The sequence below is a fragment of the Prionailurus bengalensis genome, chromosome B4 (assembly GCF_016509475.1).
Source record: "Prionailurus bengalensis isolate Pbe53 chromosome B4, Fcat_Pben_1.1_paternal_pri, whole genome shotgun sequence".
Classification (NCBI taxonomy): domain Eukaryota; kingdom Metazoa; phylum Chordata; class Mammalia; order Carnivora; family Felidae; genus Prionailurus; species Prionailurus bengalensis.
The window spans coordinates 34,057,124-34,080,900 of record NC_057358.1 but is presented as its reverse complement, the minus strand read 5'-3'; the positions used below and the strand labels follow the sequence as shown (position 1 = coordinate 34,080,900).

Sequence of the window (23,777 nt, the reverse complement as noted above, 5' to 3'; positions counted from 1 at the left end):
AAAAACTAAAAATAGAACTACCCTACAACCCAGCAATAGCACTACTGGGAATTTATCCAAAGGATACACTAGTGCTGATACATAAGGGCATATGTACCGCAATGTTTATTATAGAGCTTTCAACAATAGCCAAATTATGGAAAGAGCCTAAATGTCCATCAACTGATGAATGGATAAAGAAGATGTGGTTTATATATACAATGGAATACTACTTGGCAATGAGAAAGAATGCAATCCTGCCATTTGCAGCAACGTGGTTGGAACTGGAAAGTACTACACTAAGTGAAATAAATCAGTCAGAGAAAGACAGATATATGTTTTCACTCATATGTGGAACTTGAGAAACAGAAGACCATGGGGGAAGGGAAGGGGAAAAAAATAGTTACAAACAGAGAGGGAGGGAGGCAAACCATAAGAGACTCTTAAATACAGAGAACAAACTGAGGGTGGACAGAGTGTGGGGAGAGGGGAAAATGGGTGATGGGCATTGAGAAGGACATTTGTTAGGATCAGCACTAGGTTTTGTATGTAAGCGATGAATCACGGGAATCTACTCCCAAAACCAAGAGCACACTGTACACACTGTATGTTTGCCAACTTGACAATAAATTATATTAAAAAAATAAATAAATAAAATCATTAAATTAAAAAAAAAGAAAGAACTGGATAGAAAAAAAGAGATAATTCAATCAATAGTTTCAGTATCTGACAGGAGGTAAATATCTAACAAGTGAAGAATTAACTGTATACAGAATAACAAGGCCTCAAAGAGAAGATAATGACCCAATCGCCTAATCTTTCTTATGGTGCTACTTTACCCCACACAGATCTGTTGATGTTTTTTTAGGGGCTGGCAGCTGAAGAAGGTGGTTACCTGAGCTGTAACAGAGACTTAGATGCAATGAGGGTAAGGGCTTCAGCACTGGCCTCTAATCAGCTTGAGCCAATTTGTCAGGGAGATGAGTTTTTTCTTAGTTCCCCCACCTCAATGTTCTTTGCACTTTGTTAAGTGCACCCCCAGGCCTAAGTGCCCACTGCCTCACATTCTCACTGCCTCATCTTTCCGCTGAATTCTATGTAGCTGACTGATGTCACTTCCAGGAGAGGTGAGCTTAAGAGGGATTAAAGCTAAAGTTATGGAAATGATGTCCTGAAAGTTGCCATTTTTGGCATCAACCTGTTGGGAGGAGTGTGAGCAGGGGAAGAATCAGGGCCAGTAGGAAAATGTTGCTTTCCCCAGCTTAAAAAAAAAACAACCCAGATTCCCTAAGGTTGGTTTTGAAAGGAGACTTGTCTGGGAGAAGGGTAAACTGGATTGTGTGACTCCAAATTTGTCCTGTCTCACCTTCTCCTTGATGGTCTATTGATGATTATGGTGGCCACAACCATGCAGACCTCAAAGGGGAACCATTTCATCTGTGATTACTGTGGCCAAAATGCCCATCCTTCTTTTCTCTTAGTGCCTGGCAGCATATGAGAAACAAGCTTGGAATATTAATATGTATATTTGAGAGTACTTAAGGCTAGGAAATAACCAAAGTTAAATAAATGTGGTGCATACCTAAATCTAGATAATCTGATTATAAAATCTAGTCTGCTCTCTGGAATGCACAGGCTCACAGCAGTGTAGGTGCCTGGATATTAACAGATCTTTTTCCAGCTCTTTCTCCAAGTTCCTAGTCTCCTTCCACATGGGAAACCCTACCTTTAATACACATCTCTGGGAGCACCAACCTAGATGTGTGGACTCTCAAAGTCTAAGCTAAGAGAAGGAGGAGAAGCCCTCTCTACCTACAGTCTGCCTTTCCCATTCCAGTTTATAGGTAGTAATTAAACATTTGACTTTAGCCTCTGGTGCAGATTCCCTGAGTGCAAACTCCCTTTCTACCCCTTAACAGTTGTGATCAGGATTGAGTTAACATTTCTAATTCTCAGATTCTTCATCTGTTAAATGGAATAATAAAATTTTAATTTCAGAGGTTTGTGGTGAGGAGCAAAAGAGATAAACCCTTAGCATTGTGTTTGGCTCAGTGTCAGCAAGTATTAAATAATAAGCACAAATAAATATTGTATAAATAATAAGTATATAAATATCATGAAGACTAACTCTTCTCTTGGATGATTGATAGAAATTACCTTACCTCTTATTCAAATGGAATTGGCTCAACTCTTTAGACTATCACAATAATGATTATATTTGAGAATGTGACTTCACAGCCCAAAAATTCATGCAAGACAAAATACACTCACAGGTAGTAACCGGAATGTGAAGTAATTTCTTTACCAAGCCTAAATTATGATGAATAAGAACTTGTTTTCTCATAAATGTAAATATAAATATAAAAATAATCACTAGTACTGTTATCATTTTTAGAGAGAGAGGAGAAAAGAGAAGTATTTACTTAAGGAATTGGCTCATGTGATTATGGGAGCTGCTAAGTCCCATGATATGCAATCAGCAAGCTGGAAACCCAGGAGAACTGAAGGAGTAGTTTTAGTCCAAGAGCAGGAGGCTGATGTCCCAGCTCAGCAGTCAGGTAGGTAGCCATTCTCTCTTAGTCTTTCTGTTCTATTCAAGCCTTCATTTGATTGGCTGAAGGCTACCACATTATCAAGGGCAGTCTGCTTTACTCAGTCTACTGATTCACATGTTAATCTCATTCAGAAATACCCTCACAGACACACCCAGAGTAATGCCTGACTAAATATTTGGGAATCTTGTGACCCAGTAAAGGTGACACATAATTATCATCACAGGGACTAAAAAAACATGTCCTTCCTTCTTTTCAAACTTTTACTCAGGGCTAAGGCATAGGATGGAAGTGGGATGGGGAAGTATCAATGAGATCTGGGTTGCCACAAGTCAAATAATTAAGACAGAGGACTTAAAAACCAAAAGGAAGCAAGCATTTTTTTTTTTTTTTAATTTCAAAGACTCTAAGGTCACTGTCTTAGTCTGCTCCAGCTGCCATAATAAAATATCACACACTGGGTAGCTTAAACAACAGAAATAAATTTTCTCACAGCTCTGGAGGCTAGATACCCAAGACTAAAGTCCAGCAGGGTCAGTTTCTGGTGGACTTCTCTTCCTGACTTATATACAGCCTCCTTTTTGTGTCCTCACATGGCCTTCCTCAGTGTATGTGCACTCCTCGTGTCTCTTCCTCTTCCTATAGGGATACCAGTCCTATTGGTTTAGGGTCCCACTTTTAATAACTTTATTTAACCTTAATTACCTCCCTCAAGGCCCTATCTCCAAATACAGCCACAGTGAGGATTAGGGCTTCAACACAGGAATTAGGAAGCACAATCTAGCATTTATAGAGTAGTCATGGCTTCCTCCATCCCAAACCTAATAAAGGGAAAGAGGATGGAGTTCAAAGGGCATCATGATAATGAAAAGCAATAAATTGCTATTGTAATCACTAGTATTGTCATTATCTATGTTGAGACATTAAGAACCTATTCATAATATATTTGCTGGTTCACAAAGGGAACTTGAAAAATCAGTTTATTCAGCAATGTTTATTGAGCAACTTTGATACACTTAACTAGCTACTTTTGATGGGGAGGACAACATAACTCCTGCCTTTAAGGTGTTCCTATTTGTAGAAATGTTTAAACACATGCACACTCACACATATCTAGAATCCAACATAGAAAAGGATAAACATAACAGAAGAAGTAATGGAATATGCTATGGGAATTTAGGAGAGAAAGAAATATATAATTAGTAATAGTCATTAGCCTTTACTGAGCATTTACCATGTGCTTGGGAGTTAGCTTAATCATGATTCTCAGTTTTTAGGATCTTATAAGACAGACAACAACAGTTCAGCTCATAATTTAATAGTGGGTAAAATTTAGTACTCTAGTCAAAGCAGCTCATTTCTTGCAGAAAAGCTATGAATTTGCTTGGAGTGACTTGATGATTGGTTGTCAGGTGCCTGGGAAAAGTGGGATGGGAGAGTGGATTTCATATTTCAGCAGGGATTGACCTCTGCTGGGGAAAGTGAATGGAGGTTTAATAATGTGGCCAAAATATGAAGTATAAAGAGAGGGGCTCCTACCAAGGCCAGACCCAGTTGCCCTCTCCATCTAGAGAGTAGGGGAAATCTACTACCCTTCAACATCACTGTGGCCACCAAAAGGCCACAATGGCAAAGAGGCAGCCAGAACCCTGACATCATTTTGTACATTCTGGGCTTACAAGTAGGAAGAGGGAGTAATGATAAATGGATCAAGAAAGAGATTTGAAAATAATGGTGTGAAAGTCATGCACACAGAGCAGTAGAAACAGAAACAGCTTTAGTATTGAGTACCTGCTGTATACCAGGAGCTTTATGGCTTTATGCATGTTATTTCATTTAATTCTCCAGTGACCACCTGGGCTTTGATGGAGCTAGAAACAGGTTACCAGAGCAGAGGCTCAACAACTTGCTCAGGCACAGGCATAGGCACATGAGAAGCAGAGCTGAGGTTGGAGCTATTCCTCCTTCCAATGAGCCCAGCAGTCTCCTGGGTTTAGGGTGACTGCAGTCAACTAAATCCCAACCGGGTGCCTTTCCTGCCTGGGTCAGTCCTTCCTGGCAGCTGGTGTTTGGCAGCTGGAAGACAATGAAAGTTTGGGGGAATGGCGAACATTTTGTCTAGCAGCACATTTACATTTCTTTCCTAAGCAGCTGGAATTATAATGGCCAATCTTACAGAGTGTAGGAGTGCCTTTGGTAATAGGACCGCCTCCCTCCTGGAGCCTCTAGGAACCCAACCTCACTATTCCCACAGCCGAAGGGAATGGTGCTCTACCCAGCCGAAGCTGGACCCAGAGGCGGGGCGGGGCCACCGCGGGTGCCCAGAGATTTGAGCCGTGGGTGGGCGGAGAGGAGCAATTGTGATCTGTCCCAGTCCCTCCCCTCCCTGGGCACTGTGATGCTGCAGGGCAGCTGCTGGCCCAGCATGTCTGTCCCTGGCCCCCTCCCACCCAGTGTGTCACAACAGCGGAGGCGGCTGTATCTGGAGCAGTTGGGGTGGGCAGGCCCAGCTGGGAGGCGAGCGGGCGAGGAGAGCAGCCGCGATGGTGAGCTTTTCCAGGGCCTGGGGCCGCCGGCCGGGGATCTGGGGCGTAGGGCTGGCACCCAGCCGAGAGCCGTATCTACGCGGAGGCTAACGGATCCATCGCTTTGGATCTGCAAACCTTGAAGTCTCCTGGGGTGTCAGCTCAGGGTCGCGGGGTCCGTACCCTCCGGCGGACGGCAGCCCGTGTCAGTACCCTAGATATAGAGACCTGGGACAAGTCGCCCCTCAAAGGGACCTAAGGGACATTTGCGCACACAGGTGAGGAGAGGGAGGACATGGGAAGCCGGCGCAGAAGAGGTGAGATTCTGAGGGATCCCCAGACAGGCAGCTCAGAGACTAGAGTGGGCTAAGTAGGAGACAGTCCAGGGATTCCAGATGGGTGGGCTGCGCACGGGCTGCTAGGGGAGTGGGTGCAGTCAGTCCCTAAACACATTGAAATGTGACAGAGCCCCAGAATATGACAGAGAACTTAAGACGTCACAGTCTCCCTAGGCTTGAGGTCGTTTTCCTTACTGTCTCTGGACATTTGCTTGGGTTTGGGGCACTTAAACTTGAGCGCGCTCAGCTTCCCAGACACCTGGCATCTACGCCAACTCCCGTTTTTCCAGCGGTCAAAGTCAGAAGGACTTTGGCACACAGAAGTCTCCCTCTGGAAGACCAGGGGACCTCACACTTCTCTTTTTGTTTACTATCGTGGTTAGGGGTTCAGCAGCGGCTCCTTTCTCCCTCCCCCACATCTACCTTTTTTGCAGATGCAGATCTTACTCGTTGGAGAGGGGCTTTCCAGACCCTCTAGAATCCCTCCCATCCGCCCTCCCCTCCTCCCGCCCCGGGCCGCCTGGAGCCCCGGGGGTGGGTAAATTCGTCCCCAATCCACTTCCCAGAACGCCTGAAAACCCAGAACCTCCTTGTTCAGAGCCCTGACATTTTGGCAGCGGGGAGGTAGGTTGGAAAGGTTGGGTGGGGGAGGGGGACAGAATAAGCAAGTCTCATAAGCCAAGGTCAGGTTCTCTGGGCACTCTTGCTCTAGGTGTCAGTGACGAGAAAACTCCCCTCCTCCCCTGGCTTCTGCGCATTTTGGAAAGTGCCCAGGGCCTTCTGGCTCTGGCTCCAGCTCTGCTGTTCCTAGCTAGAGGTCTGCCAGCAGCCCCCTCTCACCAGCATGCTCCCAGACACACCTGGGAGCTTGAAGAACTTGGGGGCCATAGTGGCCAAACGAATCCACTCCTGCCTGATGCCCCTGCTGTGAGGCCAAAGAAGAAGCCCAGAGGAGAATTTTGACTCTTGGCTCTGTAGCTAGCTATGTGACTTCAGGAAGGTCATTTAACCTCTCTGGGCTGGTTTTCTCATCTGCAAAATGAAGAGGGGTTATGGCTCAAATTGCAAGGCTACCCCTAGCTTTACTATTTTAAGCTTTTTGTTGTGGAGAATTTCTTTTTTATTTTATTTTATTTTTTATTTTTTATTTTTTTCAATATATGAAGTTTATTCTCAAATTGGTTTCCATACAACACCCAGTGCTCATCCCAAAAGGTGCCCTCCTCAATACCCATCACCCGCCCTCCCCTCCCTCCCACCCCCCATCAACCCTCAGTTTGTTCTCAGTTTTTAAGAGTCTCTTATGCTTTGGCTCTCTTCCACTCTAACCTCTTTTTTTTTTCCTTCCCCTCCCCCATGGGTTTCTGTTAAGTTTCTCAGGATTATTGTGGAGAATTTCAAACATATAAAAAGGAGAGAGAACAGTATAATGAACTCCTGTATATGCCTTATTCAATTTCAACAATTATCTACTTATGACAAGTCTTTGCTTCATATTTGTTCCCCCTTTGCTCACTTCCCATTATTTTGAAGCAAATCCTAGGCAGGATACTCAAGATTTGATATTTAATATTTATGTCTAGTATGTAGTGTTTTCTAATTTTCAAAGTGCTTTCTCGTGCATGTTTTAATACTGACCTGAATGCCATAGTGACTCTCAGTGTGGAGCCTAAAGTAGGCTTATAAGGGAGTCAAGGATTGTAAAAATGTGGCCCTGTGAGCAAACTTTGATGTATTTTCAATAGGCAAGTTTCTAAAAATATCCAGGAAATAAAAATTCTAAACAGTAAAACTGTACTTTAAAAGTGGCTGCTTAACTGAAAACCTGTGGTTGAATATTTTGAAAAGAGAGTATCTTTTATTTTGAAACTGACTTTTATATAGCAGGTTCTGTTTAAAATATTTAATCACATGGATAGCATTGTCTTAATGGGAAAACACTTATTGACCATTTCCCACTCATAGAACCTCTTTTTAAAAATCTCTTGACTCATTCCTTAAAGGCTAGAACGACACATCTAATAAACCTAGAACCCAAAGAATCCCACCCTTGCAGGAAGGGCTTCACTTCCTCCAACAGGTTAAGTTTCAGGCACCCAATCCCCAGGCTCCCCTTCCCTTGTGGGGGTTGGGGGGAAGTCAGCCTCTGTGTTAAGAAGAATTAGCTACAACATTTCTGTAGGTTCTGAGTAAGAAATGTATAACTAATCCTATAACTGAGCATTCCCATCTGCTCCTAGTATCCCTCCAGTGAGCAGTTCTCCTGGGAACTGAGACTATGACATCTTTTAGGAAAAGTGTTATGGAGACTCCTGGTCAAGTGCCCCAAGCCAAGACCATGTCAAGGATACCAGAGCACAGAGAAAGTGTATGTGTTTTTTTTGGGAGGTGAGAACATCTGCAGCATAGCCTCCTTCTCTGCATTCCTTCTGAACTGGGGAGCACCAGTTTGGATGGGAATAGGCATAAAGTGGCAACAAAGAGCCTGTTTCATGGCAAAAATGGACAGCTAGAGGGGAGGGGAGAATAGGGGTGGGGTGGACACTGCTTCCGTGTCTGCAGTCCTCTGCCAACTGCCCCCTTGCAGGCAGGCATGGCTGAGCTTTGCAGGGTCCGTACTTCTATTCTGACCTCAGAGCACTGCTGGAGTCACTGCTGCACTGCCTTTCCCATCACAAAGTGCAGGTTTCCCCAGAGGTAGTGGGGTACATGCCTCTGAACAGCAGAGGAGCCAGATGAACAGAATTTCCTTTGGCAGTGGCTTGGGCAAAGGTGCCAGTTAAATGAGGAGGAGTTTTCATAGGAAGCTTCCAAGCTCAGGTCAGGCCCTGAGCTAAATGGCTAATGCTGTTGCTGAGTGTCTTTTCTGAGAGTGCTCCTGAGTGACCTTGAGAGGAAGATGAAAAGTTAAAAATAAGTTCTGAGGGGGAAATAGCTGGGGAATTCAGGACCAGTGATAGGGGGGTGGGTGGGAATCTTGGGGGCAGAAGTAGACCAACTGCTCCTTTTCCCTTTGGCCACCAAGGGACCAGTTGTGCTATCTGTGGCCTTTGTGGTTGACATTTCCTCTGTCTGTGTCTTGCTATTAGAATTTGTCCCAGATAATGAACTGTGGAGGAGAATGGGAAAATGGAGTGGGCAGTGTACATCAGATTAAAACTCTTTAACTGTCTCTCACACTTGCTCCCGAAGTCAGCTAAAGCTTAAGGGCCTTCTGACATTAATGTCTCTCTAATGCTGGGAGTCTACTTACCAAACATGCCTGCTACTCTTAAAGTTGGTCTATGTCATCCCTATTGCTGCCCTAACTGCAGTACCTATAATCTGAGTCGCCTCTCTTGAGCCACTTTCACTTACTGATGTTAATTTAGGTCAAGTCTTTGTTCTTACTGTTTCTGGCTTGCTATCTATTCTTTGTTCTGAGGGATTCCAAATGTGCTCTAATTGAAGGGCTTTGAGCAGAGATAATTCAATCTTTTACAAATAATATTTCTTCTTTAATTATTCCTCCATAACACTGTGGATCTACTTTTTGTTTGCTATCTCTGACCTAGATCCTAAAATATAGGTAATTTATTAGCCCAGCCTGACAACTAGACATAATCTGGTGTAATAATATGCTTCCTGAAAGCAACTGTGTGACATTTGACCACATTGGTAGTCAGGGGATGTGGACTGGTCTCAGATTTTCATGTGGCATATACTGCTGGTCTGTGTTATTTCCTCTCCTAGACAATATGCCAGTTTTACTGTTTTATGGTACTTCAAAATAACTTTTGAAGCTACAAAACCTCCTTCTACAGAGGATCCTAGAGCTGATCTTAGTCCTTTGGCAATAAAACAAAAGGGAATGACTAATATTGAAATAGAAATGATATAAGATTGATATAAGAAAAGATTTCTTATAGTGGAATTATAAAAGGGCTGTAAAGTTCTAGAATTTCTTTTTTGATGTTCTGCAAAACATAGGCTCCCCTCTCAAAGGAAGATGATAGTAGGTGGCACAGATTTCTCATCTACTCTGCCTTTCATGAGCTGACACTTCAGGCTAACTGAGCGGTTGGCGAGACCTGTCCTAAAATTTCCTGCCTCTTGTTCACCACGCTCCTAAGCCCAACTAAAATGATCATGTTGGCATGTCTAAATTCGTCAAGGTCTCTGCAAATATTCCTCTTCCAGGAAACCAAGCCAGAGTTGTTTTTTTCTCCTTTGAACTCCCATTGTCTTTTAGGCATTGGCTACTCTCTTGTCAAATAGATTATAAGACACCCCCTGGCCCCCAGGATAGAGTTCTTATTCTAATCATTCATATATTTATTGAGCACCCAGTACATTCAAGCACTGTGCTTGATGCTGGGGATGTAGTGGATAAACAAGGGTCCCTTGCCCTCATAGAACTTACTCTCTCTGCTAGGAAAGTCACAGAACTGAATAAGCAGCTATAATGTGGTATGATAAATGCAACAATAGGGAAGACGAGGATTGCAGGAGCACATAGTAGGGGCTCTTTGCTGCTTTGTGGTTTTCCAGACTTCCTGTAAGAAGTGAAATTTAATGAATAGGATGAGTAGGGCTTAGCTCAGTACCTTTTGGTACCTTTTTGTACATAATAACACAATAAATATTTGTTGCAGGAATGGACAGAGTGGGTAACTTTTGTAGTTATCCCAGCGCTAGGTCTGTGTTAGGGTGTGTCATACTTTTCTTGAGGAAAGGAATTCCTCTGTTAGGTCTCTCTGTCTCCCTCATCTTCACCCCCTAAATTGCTGGGAGAGAGGTCCAGTAGCATACAGGAGACCCCCTTTCCATCACAGCATACCCAGGGCGCAGAAGTGGTCTGAGCTCTATAAGCCCAGATTCAAAATAGAACTGAGAGAGAGAAATAGTGTGTGAGAGAAAGCATGAGCTCTGATTGGCTAGAGAGGGGAACCTGAAATCTGAGTTTGGAGCAAATGTATGACTTAAATATCCTCTGCTGGGTCAGCTTACTCTGTACCTCAACCCACTCCCTCCCCTTGCACACCCAGCCCTGAGAAACAGATCATTGGTTCTGTCAGAGAAGGATGACCCATTTTCAAAAAGGCTACCACCATAAGACATTCTCAGTTTCTCTCTCCCTGGAGCTTTTTTTCTGTTTGGAGTTTTGCTATACAAGCTTGGCCTGGCTATACACTATCAGGCTTGCATTGATATAGATGTTGGCACAACCCAGGGCCCTGGAAGTTCAGAGTGCAAGTGAGGCAGGAGGTTGTGTGGTGTAAAAGAAACAGCTCAGCTGAGGTCAGAAGACCTGGATTCCAGTCTGGGCTCTTGCTAAAGAACTGTGAAATCTTGAATCTGTCCTTTTACTTTTCTGAGCCTCTGAGTTTTAATCTGTGAAATGGGAAGGGAATCCTATTTGGTGATCCACAAGGCCAGTCTAATTCTAGTATCCTAAACATTTGGAGTTGGCAAAATGTCCCTGGTTATCCCAGGTAGGTGACCTTTCTTGGACATGATAGGTGGCCTCCTAAGGCCTGGGTCCACTCTGTGTTTATCTATGTAGAACTTCCAGGCAGGAAGATGGGGATGGTGATTGGGTAGAGTGGCTGGAGAAGGATAGCTCAGTGCTCTGATAAATTAGGTTCTTAGTAAATGTTAGTTGAATAAGTGACCAAGTGAACTGGGACAGGAAGAGCCTGATCCCTTCAGGATAAGGTAATTATGGTGAGTGGAGTCCTTACTCCCATTCTTCCTCGTTCCTTTCTTTAATTATTTTCTTCTTAGTATGAAAATTTTCAAACTTTTCAAATGCTATTGAATAGCATTATAATGGAGCTATGCATCTATTAGCTAGCTTTAATAATAATAATAATTTTTGTCATATTTACTTTGCCTGCTGTATTTATTGAAGTATTTTAAAGTAAAATACAGACTTATTGACATTTTGCCCCAAATGCTTTAGAAATTTACTTACTAAAAATAAGTAAATTGTCATATTTAACTGCATTTTCACTATCATGCTTAACAAAATTAATCAATTTCTATATTTGTTCCCCAAATAATTTTGATTTGTTCAAAACAGAATTCAGGCAAAGTGCACATACTACATGTGAATGTTATGTTTCTTAAGTTCCTTTGATGTGGAACAAAGATATGATCTCTTCTATCATCCTTATTTTTCATGAACTGAAAAGATTGGATCAGTTGTCCTGTAGAATGTTTCAACTTCTGGATTTATTTTACTGTTTTCTCATGATGCCACTTAACATCACTCTGATCCTTGTGTTTTCTAAAGTGCGGAAACTAAATCTAAAGTGTTCAATAGATTAAGGCTGAGTATTTTTGACAAGAACCCCTCATGGGTGGTGTTGTGTATGTTATGTTGCATCACATCAAGAGGTCTATAATGTCTGGTTTTCTCACTATTGGTAGTGTTAAGATTGATCCCAGTGTTAGGCTGATAACTGTTGTTAGTTACCTCCCCCCACCCCCGTAACCTGTAAGTAACAGTGATTCTTTGGCGCTATATGAATATTCAATTCTTTTCCAATCAGCCTTTCACTTAATGGTGTTGGCATCCTTGTCCAAATCAATTATGTAATTAGGAACTGTAATGTGGCAACATTTCTTGATATAATATCCTTTTCATTGATTAGTTGGGATTCTTTAGTTCTCTCTCATCAACAAGGCTGTTTGAATGGGCACAAATGAGTTTTATTTTTGTTTTCTTTTTTAAATAACACTAAGGAGTTGTGGACTTAAAAAAATGTTTATCTATTTATTTTGTGTGAGAGAGAAAGTGAGCCAGGGAGTGGCAGAGAGAGAGGGAGAGAGAATCTCAAGCAGGGTCTGCACTGCCAGTGGAGACTGACATGGGGCTGGATCTTATGAACCATGAGATCATGACCTGAGCCAAATTCCAAAGTTGGATGCTTAACTGAATAAGCCACCCAGGCACCCCAAGGAGTTGTGGATTTTTACATATATACCCTGTTTCAATCAAGTACCATTATTTTTCTTTTTGATGCTCATATTGTCTCATCTTTGGCAATGGGAGCCTCTTCAAGTTGATTCTGAGATAACTTTTGACATCACCCTAGTCTATGTTAGCTTCTGTGCTTTCAGGCACCATACAATTTTCTGGGCTCATCTTGTACATTGCTTGCCCCAGACTTAGAATTCTTTATTTCTCCCAGGAGCTCTGGTTCTGTTAGTGGGGAATGGCATTGGGGGATTTTCATTTTCTCTTGATTAGCATAGCCACTTTTGGGTTTTGGAAGACTGTCAGTTATTTTGGAGTCTATTTTATATTTCTAATTACTCTTGTAAATTATCTTAACAGGGAAAATAGCTCTTCCTAAGGCGTGTGTGTGTGTGTGTGTGTGTGTGTGTGAGAGAGAGAGATTTTGTGAAGACTGGCATATTTATTAGTGTGTGTGATATTAAAGGGGATATCAAAAGAGGATGATATCATTGATATCAACATATTGGTAGTCTTCTGGTCCCAAAGAGCCTTTACTCTTCCTCATATAATCTTTGATATTTCTGAAATATCCCTGTGTTCTTGCTGGAAAATCTCAGGGTGTTCCAGAAGGGAAGGCTGACTGGAAAGCAGACAGCATCACAGATAGGCCCAGAAGATAGTTGGAGTGTAGTGGTGGTTGGGGGTGGGGGGCAAGGTTCAGAAGGCTGAGTGTCAGAGCCACAGAGAATGCTGTCACCTAGAAGGATGATACACAGGATCAGACTCCTTTTAGGCCTCTCCAATGTCCCCTCAGTTTTAGACACCTCCTTAGGAAGTCATGTCTTCATGGATGTGAAAGATGTGGACTGATTGATACTACACTGATTTGGGGGTGGTTCCTGGGTGTAGGGTGCTTTTTTAAGGTCTGAATTGAGACATAAGGTGAAGGCAGAAAATAAACCTCACAGTAAAGGTGAGTGGAATGGGGACCTAAGGTCTCTAACTTTCTACCTGTGCCTCCTCTGTGTGGAGAATAAAGCTACAAGGTAGTATCATAAAGAAAATGATAATGGCTAAGGCAAAACAACAATAATCATGGCTAAATTATTATTTTAAGATGAGGGGAAGTTAAGTAACTCAGCCAAATTCACACAGCACAGCAAGTAAATTGTGAAGGCAAAATTCAAACCCTGGGGTATGGACAACTTTGTGAGTGAAGCCTTTCTCTGGCCACCAGACTCATGGAAATATAGCTGGGTTGTATTCCCAGATAGGGCTATGTTCCAGTTTGGCTGCTGTGAACATCTGTGCTCTGTGCTCCCTAAGGCAAGGGCATAGAGACAGGTGTAGGGTAGGGACACAGTTCTAAAATTGAATTAGGGAGTAATGGGTCCTAACACCTCTGGATTTTTGAGGTGTTACTTAGGGTAGCTGCCCTGCTCCCATGCCCAGAGAACCTCCAAGTTCCCTTTGACTCCATGTGTTTCAATGCCCAGCCACATTCTCTGGAGGCTCTGCTCCTGGCTTGGTTTATTCAGTGCTAGAAAATGCCAGGTTGCGTCATGGATAAGAATAGAAACACACAGACCAAGCACATGCTTCCCTGCTAGGCTCTTGCGGGCACCATGGGCACAGAGCCACTTTGTGCTGGCCACTGCTTCCTCACAGTTGGGATATATGGAGGTGATGAAGCCATACCTCCTAGTAAAACCCCATAGTCAATTTCTTTACACAAGCACACACACATATTCATTGTCTCTCTGTTCTCTCTCTCACACACACACACATGCACACACACACACACCCTCATCCTCAACTATTAGTACTAGGACAAATCAAGTTGTGGTGGCTTCACGCCAGAGTAACAGGAAGTAAGGACTTTCTAAAGGTCAGCTTTAATATGTGGCCTGACATAGATAAGGGAGCAGGTTATGGTGGCTACAAAGAAAATCTCCAACTTCTCAGTTCAGGAAGAGCCTAATTTAAACACTCCCAATTTTTCCTTGCTGGTGTAACAATCCTTTCTTCATCCTACATTTATAACCAGAACACTAAAGACATGATACCTACTTAGAAAGTATATTCCTTCCATGAGTGTTATCTGCTCTATGATATTCTGAGACTCTGTGTGTATGTGTGTGTGTGTGTGTGTGTGTGAGAGAGAGAGAGAGAGAGAGAGAGAGAGAGAGCAAGAGAGGAAGGGAGGGAGATGGGGAGAGTATAGAGAGAGAGGATGCTGTCCAGGATGATTAGGGCCTAGGCATGAATATGAATGCTGCCACTGTGTATGGTAGTGAATTTACAGAGTTTCTGCTCTTATCATTGGTTCATCCTTTGACCTCCTTCATCAGTATAGGAATTTCATGGTTTGGAATGAGCCTCTTGTTTTATCAGTGCAGCTGCCCTTTTTCCTTTTCTTGGCACAAAGGAAAACCCTAAAAACAAACTTTAGAGCAAATCACAAAACTGTGATTCTTCGTCAGAGCCAAGTCTCAGTCCACATGCAGTGGTGCTCAGACACTTGACACTTCAGACTCCCATCTGGTTCTAGATGACATGGTTGGAGGGATGGAGATCTTGAGGATTGAATGCCAGGGAGAGACAAGTCCTCAGATGTGCAGGATATAGCACAAGGGCATGACCAAGGCCTGGGACTCTCTGACCTTGATTCTTCACTCTCTCCACAGCGGGAGTGCATATCAGTCCACGTGGGTCAAGCAGGAGTTCAGATTGGCAATGCCTGCTGGGAGCTCTTCTGCCTGGAACACGGCATCCAGGCAGATGGCACCTTTGGTGTCCAGGCCAGCAAGGTCAATGACGATGACTCATTCACCACCTTTTTCAGTGAGACTGGCAATGGGAAACACGTGCCTCGGGCTGTTATGGTAGATTTGGAGCCTACTGTTGTCGGTGAGTATGGGCTAGGATCCTTTCCACAGAAAACAACATGAAGCTGCAGAGGCTTTTGTTCATGGTAGCTAAGGAAGCAGAATCTCTAATTGCAAGATGGGAGTGGCTCAACCAGAACCTTCCCACTGCACATGACTTCTGTTACCTCCTTGAAATCTCCACAGTCTTGTAGAGTCTCACAATAGTAATCACAGATCCCTGCTCCCCCATTACAGCTCTAACCTATGCAGAACAAAATACCCTGTACTTAACCCCCTTAAATCTGCTGAGAAAGATCCAAATTGTCAAGATTCTTTACTATAAACCAAGAGAAAAAAATAAAAAATAATTTTAGAAATTATAAGAAGTCTCCAAATAGTCCATTTCCCAAAGTATAGGTTTCTGATTCTATAATAATTACAGTCTTTTCTCATGGGTGTGGTGTAACCTTGTAGTATCATGCACACAAAATAGAATAACAGATGACATATTTTCTTATAGCCAGAGGTTGCTGTAGTTCTAGACTGAACCTCTTTTGGATCATAGAAAACAAGAATTCTGACTTGTGTTGGAGCAGGATTTTTGGTGCTTCACCTTTCCTGTAAATCCCCCTCTGCCCCCACCATCACTTCCCCCTGGGTCTGACTCCTGAGTCAATCCTTAGCTCAACATCAGGATTTCCTCAGCTTCAAGGCTGACTCACCAAGCAAGGGATGGGTAAGTTTCACAGAGATATCTGGGCAAATGTCTGTAATGCCTGAACACTAATTTCTAGGGGCAACAGACTACAGGTAGACAATCTTGTACTTTGTACTTTGTACTTTATACAAATACAAAATGTGCAGATTACCCTACCAGGCTACTGTGCATATGGGTGATTTCCTTGGGGGGGTGTAGAGGAACTATGAATAAAAGAGGGCATGCAGTTGGGGCTTGATACATCTTGGTCAGCCATATGTCCACTTTGTGTAGATCCTTGGAGGTGAGCAGAATAGCCACCCTCTCTAGGACTCCTACTCTTCTAGAACCTAGAGCATAGCTCTGCTTCATTGTCATTCTAAAATATCTCTAATGCCTGACATATATTAGGTTATGGTGAGACTATTGTTGAAAGAGATCACCTTGAATCTTTCTTTGTATCCCTAGAACATTTTTTGAGAGAGAGAGAGAGAGAGAGAGAGAGAGAGAGAGAGAGAGATAATCCTAAGCAGACTCCACACTTAGCACAGAGTCCCAACGTGGGGCTCAATCCCACGACCCTGGGGACATGACCTGAGCCAAAATTAAGAGTTGGATGCTCAACTGACTGAGCCACCCAAGTACCCCTCCCTGGGACATTTTAATGCAAGTGAAATTGAGTTCAGGTTTTGGGTAACTTTGTAGCATGAAAGAAAAAACAAAAGGGACTGAGGGGTGAAAGTGGAAAGAAGGAGGGGCAATCAACTTTGGTGTTTTGTGAACGTTGTGAATCTAAGGCTTTGAAAAGTTCCAACCAGCAGAGCAGTTGTCTTCTCTTTGCCTCCTTGAGTCACAGACTTCTGGTTCTATTAGTGCCTATGTTACTCTTGCATTCTTTTAAGCTTTTGCAGATTTATTATGGGGTTGTCTGGTTTTACCTCAGTAGAGTTTTATAGGTAGAGGAAATGGAGGCCCAGAAAAGTGTTTTATGTTATTTAATGGGGAGGGATGCATCTCCTCTAGAAACAAGGTTGGAAGAGTTGATAGTTTCCATCTCTTGGTAGATGAGGTTCGGGCAGGAACCTACCGCCAGCTCTTCCATCCAGAGCAGCTGATCACAGGAAAGGAGGATGCAGCTAACAATTATGCCCGGGGCCACTACACAGTGGGCAAGGAGAGCATTGACCTGGTGCTGGATCGCATACGGAAGCTGGTAAGTATTAACAAAGGTGAGGATCTGGTAAATCAAGCTAAGATGGATAAGCCTAAGCCTGAACAGGATTAGTGGAGGCCTATGACCCCTGGCTACAGGACAGAACTCCTACGATTTGGGAATTTCTGCTTGTGCTCTGTAAGAAACATTCACAAGATGATGCCTCTTCCTCCACCTGGACATCATGGACTACCCTATAGGTTGACGCTCTACTAATTCTTACTGATGCTCTATGATAGTGTTTGGGGGAAATTCTAAGTATAAGGAAGGCTTGATGTTTGCTTGTTGGAAGCCTAAGTTAACAAAGAATTTAGCTTGGAAGAAAAGAGGAAGAGATCATTGATGCATTTGAGCACTTACAAATGACATTACAAATGTCAATTGAATATATTCCTTCACTTAATTCCCTTAATGATACAAAGGAAGTCACTTCCCTGTACTTTACAGATGAAGAAATTGAGGGCATGTGGTTTAATAATTTAGCCTGGGTCACACAACTAGAATTTGAATCAGGTTGGTTTGACTAGGAAGTTCTGAGTTGTGGGGTGGGTCACTTTGTCTGTTTGAGCTTTCATTTCCTTATCTTTACAATGGAAATGTTTGGACTTGATTAGTGGTTCTGGAGAGCTAAAGATACCAAATTTTTGTATATGTTCACTTTTTCTGTTTAGTGGAGGGCTCATAGGGGTTGTCTGTCTCAAAGCTGTCTATGGGCCCCAAAAGTTCAGAACCAGTTTCATAGATCATACCCAATGGGAAAATTCTAAGACTGTATGAATTCCTTTAGTTCCTTTTTTTTTCATAATTGAAATTAGTTTTATTTATTTCTTTTCTTTTTAAATATAATTTATTGTCAAGTTGGCTAACATACAGTGTATAGAGTGTGCTCTTGGTTTTGGGGGTAAAATCAGTGATTCATCACTTACATACAACACCCAGTGCTCATCCCAATAAGTGCCCTCCTCAATGCCCAACACCCATTTTCCCCTCTCCCCATCCCCCCATCAACCCTCCAATAAGCAACAGTGTGTTCTCTGTATTTAAGTGTCTCTTATGGTTTGCCTCCCTCCCTCTCTGTTTGTAACTATTTTTCCCCCTTACTTTCCCCCATGGTCTTCTGTTAAGTTTCTCAAGTTCCACATATGAGTGAAAACATATGATATCTGTCTTTCTCTGACTGATTTATTTCACTTAGCATAGTACTTTCCAGATTCATCCACGTTGCTGCAAATGGCAGGATTTCATTCTTTCTCATTGCCAAATAGCATTCCATTGTATATATAAACCACTTCTTCTTTATCCATTCATCAGTTGATGGACATTTAGACTTTTTCCATAATTTGGCTATTGTTGAACGCTGTATTATAAACATTGGGGTACATGTGCCCCTATGTATCAGCATTCCTGTAACCTTTGGATAAATTCCCAGTAGTGCTATTGCTGGGTTGTAGGATAGTTCTATTTTTAATTTTTTGAGGAGCCTCCACACTGTTTTCCAGAGCGGCTGCACCAGTTTGCATTCCCACCAATAGTGCAAGAGGTTTTCCATTTCTCCACATCCTTGCCAGCATCTGCTGTTTCCTGAGTTGTTAATTTTAGTCACTCTGACCAGTGTGAGGTGGTATCTCATTGTGGTTTCGATTTGTATTTCCTTGATGATGAGTGATGTTGAACATCTTTTTATGTGTTGGTTGGCCATCTGGATGTCTTCTTTGGAAAAGTGTGTTGAATTCACTTAGTTCTGGTAAGAGCTAACATTGAGTGCTTACTATGTGTCAAGTCCTTGCTCAACATATTATGCTATCTCATTTCATAATCACAATATCCTTGTGAGATGAATATTTTTTATTGCCCTACTTTAGTCAGGAAGAAACAGAAGTCTGGAGGTGTTCAATAACTTGCTCACGTTTTTACAACTGGGAAATGGTAAAATTGATATTAAAACTCAGGTTCTCTGATTCCATTTATATTTCTGAAATTGGTACCCAGAGCCAGCTTTCAAGACTGGGCTGAAATAAATAATCGGCAGTTCCCACAAAACCAATGACAAGGGCAGGGAAAATGGAGAAGGAGTTGGGGCTTTCAAAGAGTAAGGTTTTTAACCACTGTCATTCTGAAACTCTTATTCCTGGTTCAACCAAGCCACTGGGCTAGAAACTTCCACATACCTTGTAGCATGTACATGTGCAGTTTGCCACCCTATATATTTCAGCTAGTCCTCCCAAGATCAATCCATCTCCTTTTATCTTACTTCTTCAAGGCTGTTTCAATTTTACCTACATAAAAATGTTGAGGAGTGGAGTGGGGCAGCCAGAGAGGATTGCCTGCCTTTGTTCACATGAGGGTATTCTCATAAACATGTCCTCTGGTTTCTTCCCCTTCTCTACTCTCTCCAGACAGATGCCTGCTCTGGCTTGCAAGGCTTCCTGATCTTCCACAGTTTTGGTGGGGGCACTGGCTCTGGCTTCACTTCTTTGCTGATGGAACGCCTCTCCCTGGATTATGGCAAGAAATCCAAGCTAGAATTTGCTATCTACCCAGCCCCTCAGGTCTCCACTGCAGTTGTGGAGCCCTACAACTCCATTCTGACAACCCATACCACACTGGAACATTCAGATTGTGCTTTCATGGTGGATAATGAAGCCATCTATGACATCTGCCGCAGAAACCTAGACATTGAGCGCCCTACCTATACCAACCTCAACCGCCTCATCAGCCAGATTGTGTCCTCCATCACTGCCTCTCTCCGCTTTGATGGGGCCCTCAATGTGGACCTCACTGAGTTCCAGACCAACCTGGTGCCCTACCCCCGTATCCACTTCCCACTGGTCACTTATGCACCCATCATATCTGCCGAGAAAGCCTATCATGAACAACTCTCTGTGGCTGAGATAACGAGCTCCTGCTTTGAACCCAACAGCCAGATGGTGAAGTGTGACCCAAGACATGGCAAGTACATGGCCTGCTGCATGCTCTATCGGGGGGACGTCGTGCCTAAGGATGTGAATGTCGCTATTGCTGCCATCAAGACCAAGAGGACTATCCAGTTTGTAGACTGGTGTCCCACAGGCTTCAAGGTGAGAGCTGATGACTTAGGGAGGAGGTAGACAATTAGAGAAGCAGAAGATTACCAAGGATGGGAAAGGAGGATGTATAAATTCCAGGGTCTTAGGCATACAATTCCATGGGATCTTCAGATTTCATGGGATGATATGGGGAGAGGGGCTTAAGACAAAGATAGCATTAATTTCATTCATTCATTCATTCATTCATTCATTCATTCATTCATACATTTTAGGTAAGGAGAAACTTTATTTGAAAGAATTATGAAAAGAGAAAAAAAAAGAAAAGAGAGCAGAGGACAATTGCAGTATTCAGAGGGGTACTACTATAGTAGGGAGAAGTCTCCTACTGCTCTTACCCTAACATCTATAAGCATCTCAAAGGTCAGGAAGAAAGGAGCTTTTCTACAATAGGGAGGAGTGTACAGGGTAGAAAGAACACATGTGGGCAAGTGCGATGAACAGGATGAATGGGTGGAGGTAGATGAAATCTGGTAATAGATCAGAGAATGTAATTAACCAAATTATTCAAATTATCAGAGAGATATAATCCCATCCTTTAATAAAAGATGTGTTTCTCTCCCAATTTATCTTGAAAAAGTAAGTGTTCACCCTGTAAGTCTTAACTCAGTGAGGAAGAAATTTTATGGTTATAGGATTGTGACTCATTTATTTTGTGAAGCCCTGACATTTCCCATTAACTAGAAGTAAGCAGAAGCTGAGGAAGCCTGTTGTAGATCAGGTGTCCACAGTATGGAAAATGCCAGATTCTGAGGGTTAGTAAGGAGATACAACAGCCAGGGAAGACCCATGGATCTCAGGACTAGTGAATGTTGAATGTTAGAAGGCACTTCTTTGAGTTGCACTGGCAAGACATGCAGCTGGTTTTGTGCATGTGAACTGCTTGACCACTTTGTCCTGTGTTCCTATAGTCTTTAATCAGATTCTGCTATCAAAATAATTATCATCATTTGCATTAATATTAATTAGTAACCTCCCAGTCATGCCTTTAATAATTCAGAGGTTTACTCAGCACCAGGGGTTGATGTACCAGTTGGTAGAGATACAGAGATGAGCATTCTGTATTTTCCTGGTGGGACTTACAAAAACAAGGCACCATTTGCCAGTCTCTTGACTGACCTGTTTGCATTATGAGGCTTTGATCTAGCTAATCTCCTTTGGTAGCATTCTTCCTAACTGCTATACTCCTAGCTACATACACAATCTTTCCTCTAGACTACACCCATTTTTAAAAATAATGTTGCTTACGTTAAAAAAATGTTTATGTATTTTGAGAGAGAGAGTGTGCATTCATGTGAGTGTCAGGAAGGGGCAGAGAAAGAAGGAAAGAGAATACCAAACAGGCTCTGTGCTGTCAGTGCAGCTTGATCTAGGATCATGACCTGAGCTAAAATCAAGAGTCAGATACTTAACTGACTGAGCCACCCATGCACCCCAAGACTACACCTATTTTTATGGGTCATTTCTGGTCATTCTGTGAAAACAATCAAGATCTTCCAAAATATGGAGTTCTTTTTAAAAAATTTAAATGTAAACAAACAATAAAACAAGCTAGTAGGAAAATGAATAGGAAAAAAGAAAAAAACGAGATGTGAGGGTGGTGGGGAAGTTAACAAAAAGGAGATGCCCCTCTTTCTATCTCTTATTTTAAGCTGAAGTTTGGGGATTATGTCCAGAAAGATAGGTAGTGCAGCATCTTTAGCTGCTTTTCAGAAAAGCATATGATTGTTGAATTTCATCCTCTTGCATTCTTCCCAAGGGTGTTTGTCCCTACTTGAATCAGTTGAAGGAATAATTACTGTTTGAGAGAGGAGAGTTGGCTTCAGACACAAAGTTTTTTTCTAGTCAGGGTCAGATTGAGCAAAATATGTGATGCAGTGAAGTTTATATTCATTGCCCTTCCCTTTCTCATTTTTGGTCCTTTGCCCTATCTTAGCATCACCTCCACCACCAAGAGCTACTTTTGTCTAAGATAATTCTAAATTCATAATGGGCTACCCACCTTGGCTATATAGACTGCTGCAATTCCCACCTACATCTCTCAAGAAGACATATATTTTAAAGCTATGAATTTAAGAGGCTGACACTTAAGGCATGATGACCTGGGTAGGAGAGCTATTTTTTGGGTTTACTATGTTCTCAGTGTCCTATGGATATTATCACAGTTTGTTCCCTCAGACTTCTTTCAGTTGCTTACAGTTCCTGAGATTGACTTTGGTTTGGGGTATGTGTGTGGGGAGAAGGGAGATTCTCAGATAGTACCCCTAACATTAGATTGGGCTAGGGTTAGCTTGGAGAACCTTGCCATGCTACCAGATCTTGGGAAGTAGGCTTGTCCAGGCAAGGGTTTTAATGAACTTTCTTTGATTGAAGGCCTTGCTTTTCTTCTAACAAGCCTACTCCCCTGAGACATGGGGACTGGCTAACATTAATCCCCAAGACCTTTTGAATTTTTAAATTTATTGCTCTGGAATATCTCTATGATCTTTTAATTTTTATTTATTTATTTTTTATTTTAGAGAGAGAGAAAGATAGTGTGAATGGGGGAGAGGGCCAGAGGGAAAGAGGGAGAGAGTGAGAGAATTTCAAGCAGGTTCAGCGTGGAGCCCATTGTGGGTCTCAATCCCACAACTGGGATCATGACCCAAGCCAAATCAAGAGTCGGACATGAGCCACCCAGGCATCTCACTTCCATGATCTTTTAAACAGCACTTTACCCTTGGCAGAGAAATTTCCCTAAATTTATTGAAAACTTTAGATGACCACGTGGAAAAGAATAAACTTCAAGCCTAGAAATTAATTTGCCTCTAAAAGGGGATCTATTTTCCTTTTCAAGATAACCATGTATTGTACACCCCCGTTAATATTGATCTCATTCGTTACCTTCATTTGTCTCCTTGAATCTCCCCACTACATTTTTACCTCATACCATCCCTATTCTCCTCTTCTTTCATAGTCTTTATTTTTTTCTAAGTTTTTATTTAAATTCCAGCTAGTCTTTTGCAGTTTTAGATTTCATAGCCCTTCCTCTTGAGTTTGCCTGTACTCAATTCCATTCACTTTTGATTTATCTTCAACACTCACCTCTCTCTGTTTCTTCAACCCTTTGATTCTATCTTTTCATATCCAGGCCTGCTCCCATCCCCACACCCATGACTGTGTTTTGCTACCACATCATATTACCAAGATAACCCCATTTTGAATTGTCCTTTGGCTGCTCTGCATTTTCTTTTGTTGTCCCTCCTCTTTCTCTGTTCCTCAGGTGGGCATCAACTATCAGCCACCCACGGTGGTACCAGGAGGGGACCTGGCCAAAGTCCAGCGGGCTGTTTGCATGCTTAGCAACACCACGGCAATTGCAGAGGCCTGGGCCCGCCTGGACCACAAGTTTGACCTCATGTACGCCAAGCGAGCCTTTGTGCATTGGTATGTTGGAGAGGGAATGGAAGAAGGAGAATTTTCTGAGGCCAGGGAGGACCTGGCTGCTCTGGAGAAGGATTATGAAGAAGTGGGGACTGATTCATTTGAAGAAGAAAATGAAGGGGAGGAGTTTTAAATATACACATTCCCCTTG

General features: G+C 42.6%; 1 protein-coding gene across 1 annotated transcript; it reads left to right on the top strand.

Annotated features, from left to right (window-relative positions):
• Positions 1 to 4,944: 4,944 nt before the first annotated feature.
• Positions 4,945 to 23,777, top strand: TUBA8 (tubulin alpha 8). The gene is made up of 5 exons (XM_043561494.1): positions 4,945 to 5,077; positions 15,028 to 15,250; positions 16,972 to 17,120; positions 19,517 to 20,197; positions 23,466 to 23,777. Exons 1-5 carry the CDS (start codon positions 5,075 to 5,077, stop codon positions 23,757 to 23,759), a joined length of 1,350 nt encoding a protein of 449 aa, XP_043417429.1. The 5' UTR covers positions 4,945 to 5,074; the 3' UTR covers positions 23,760 to 23,777.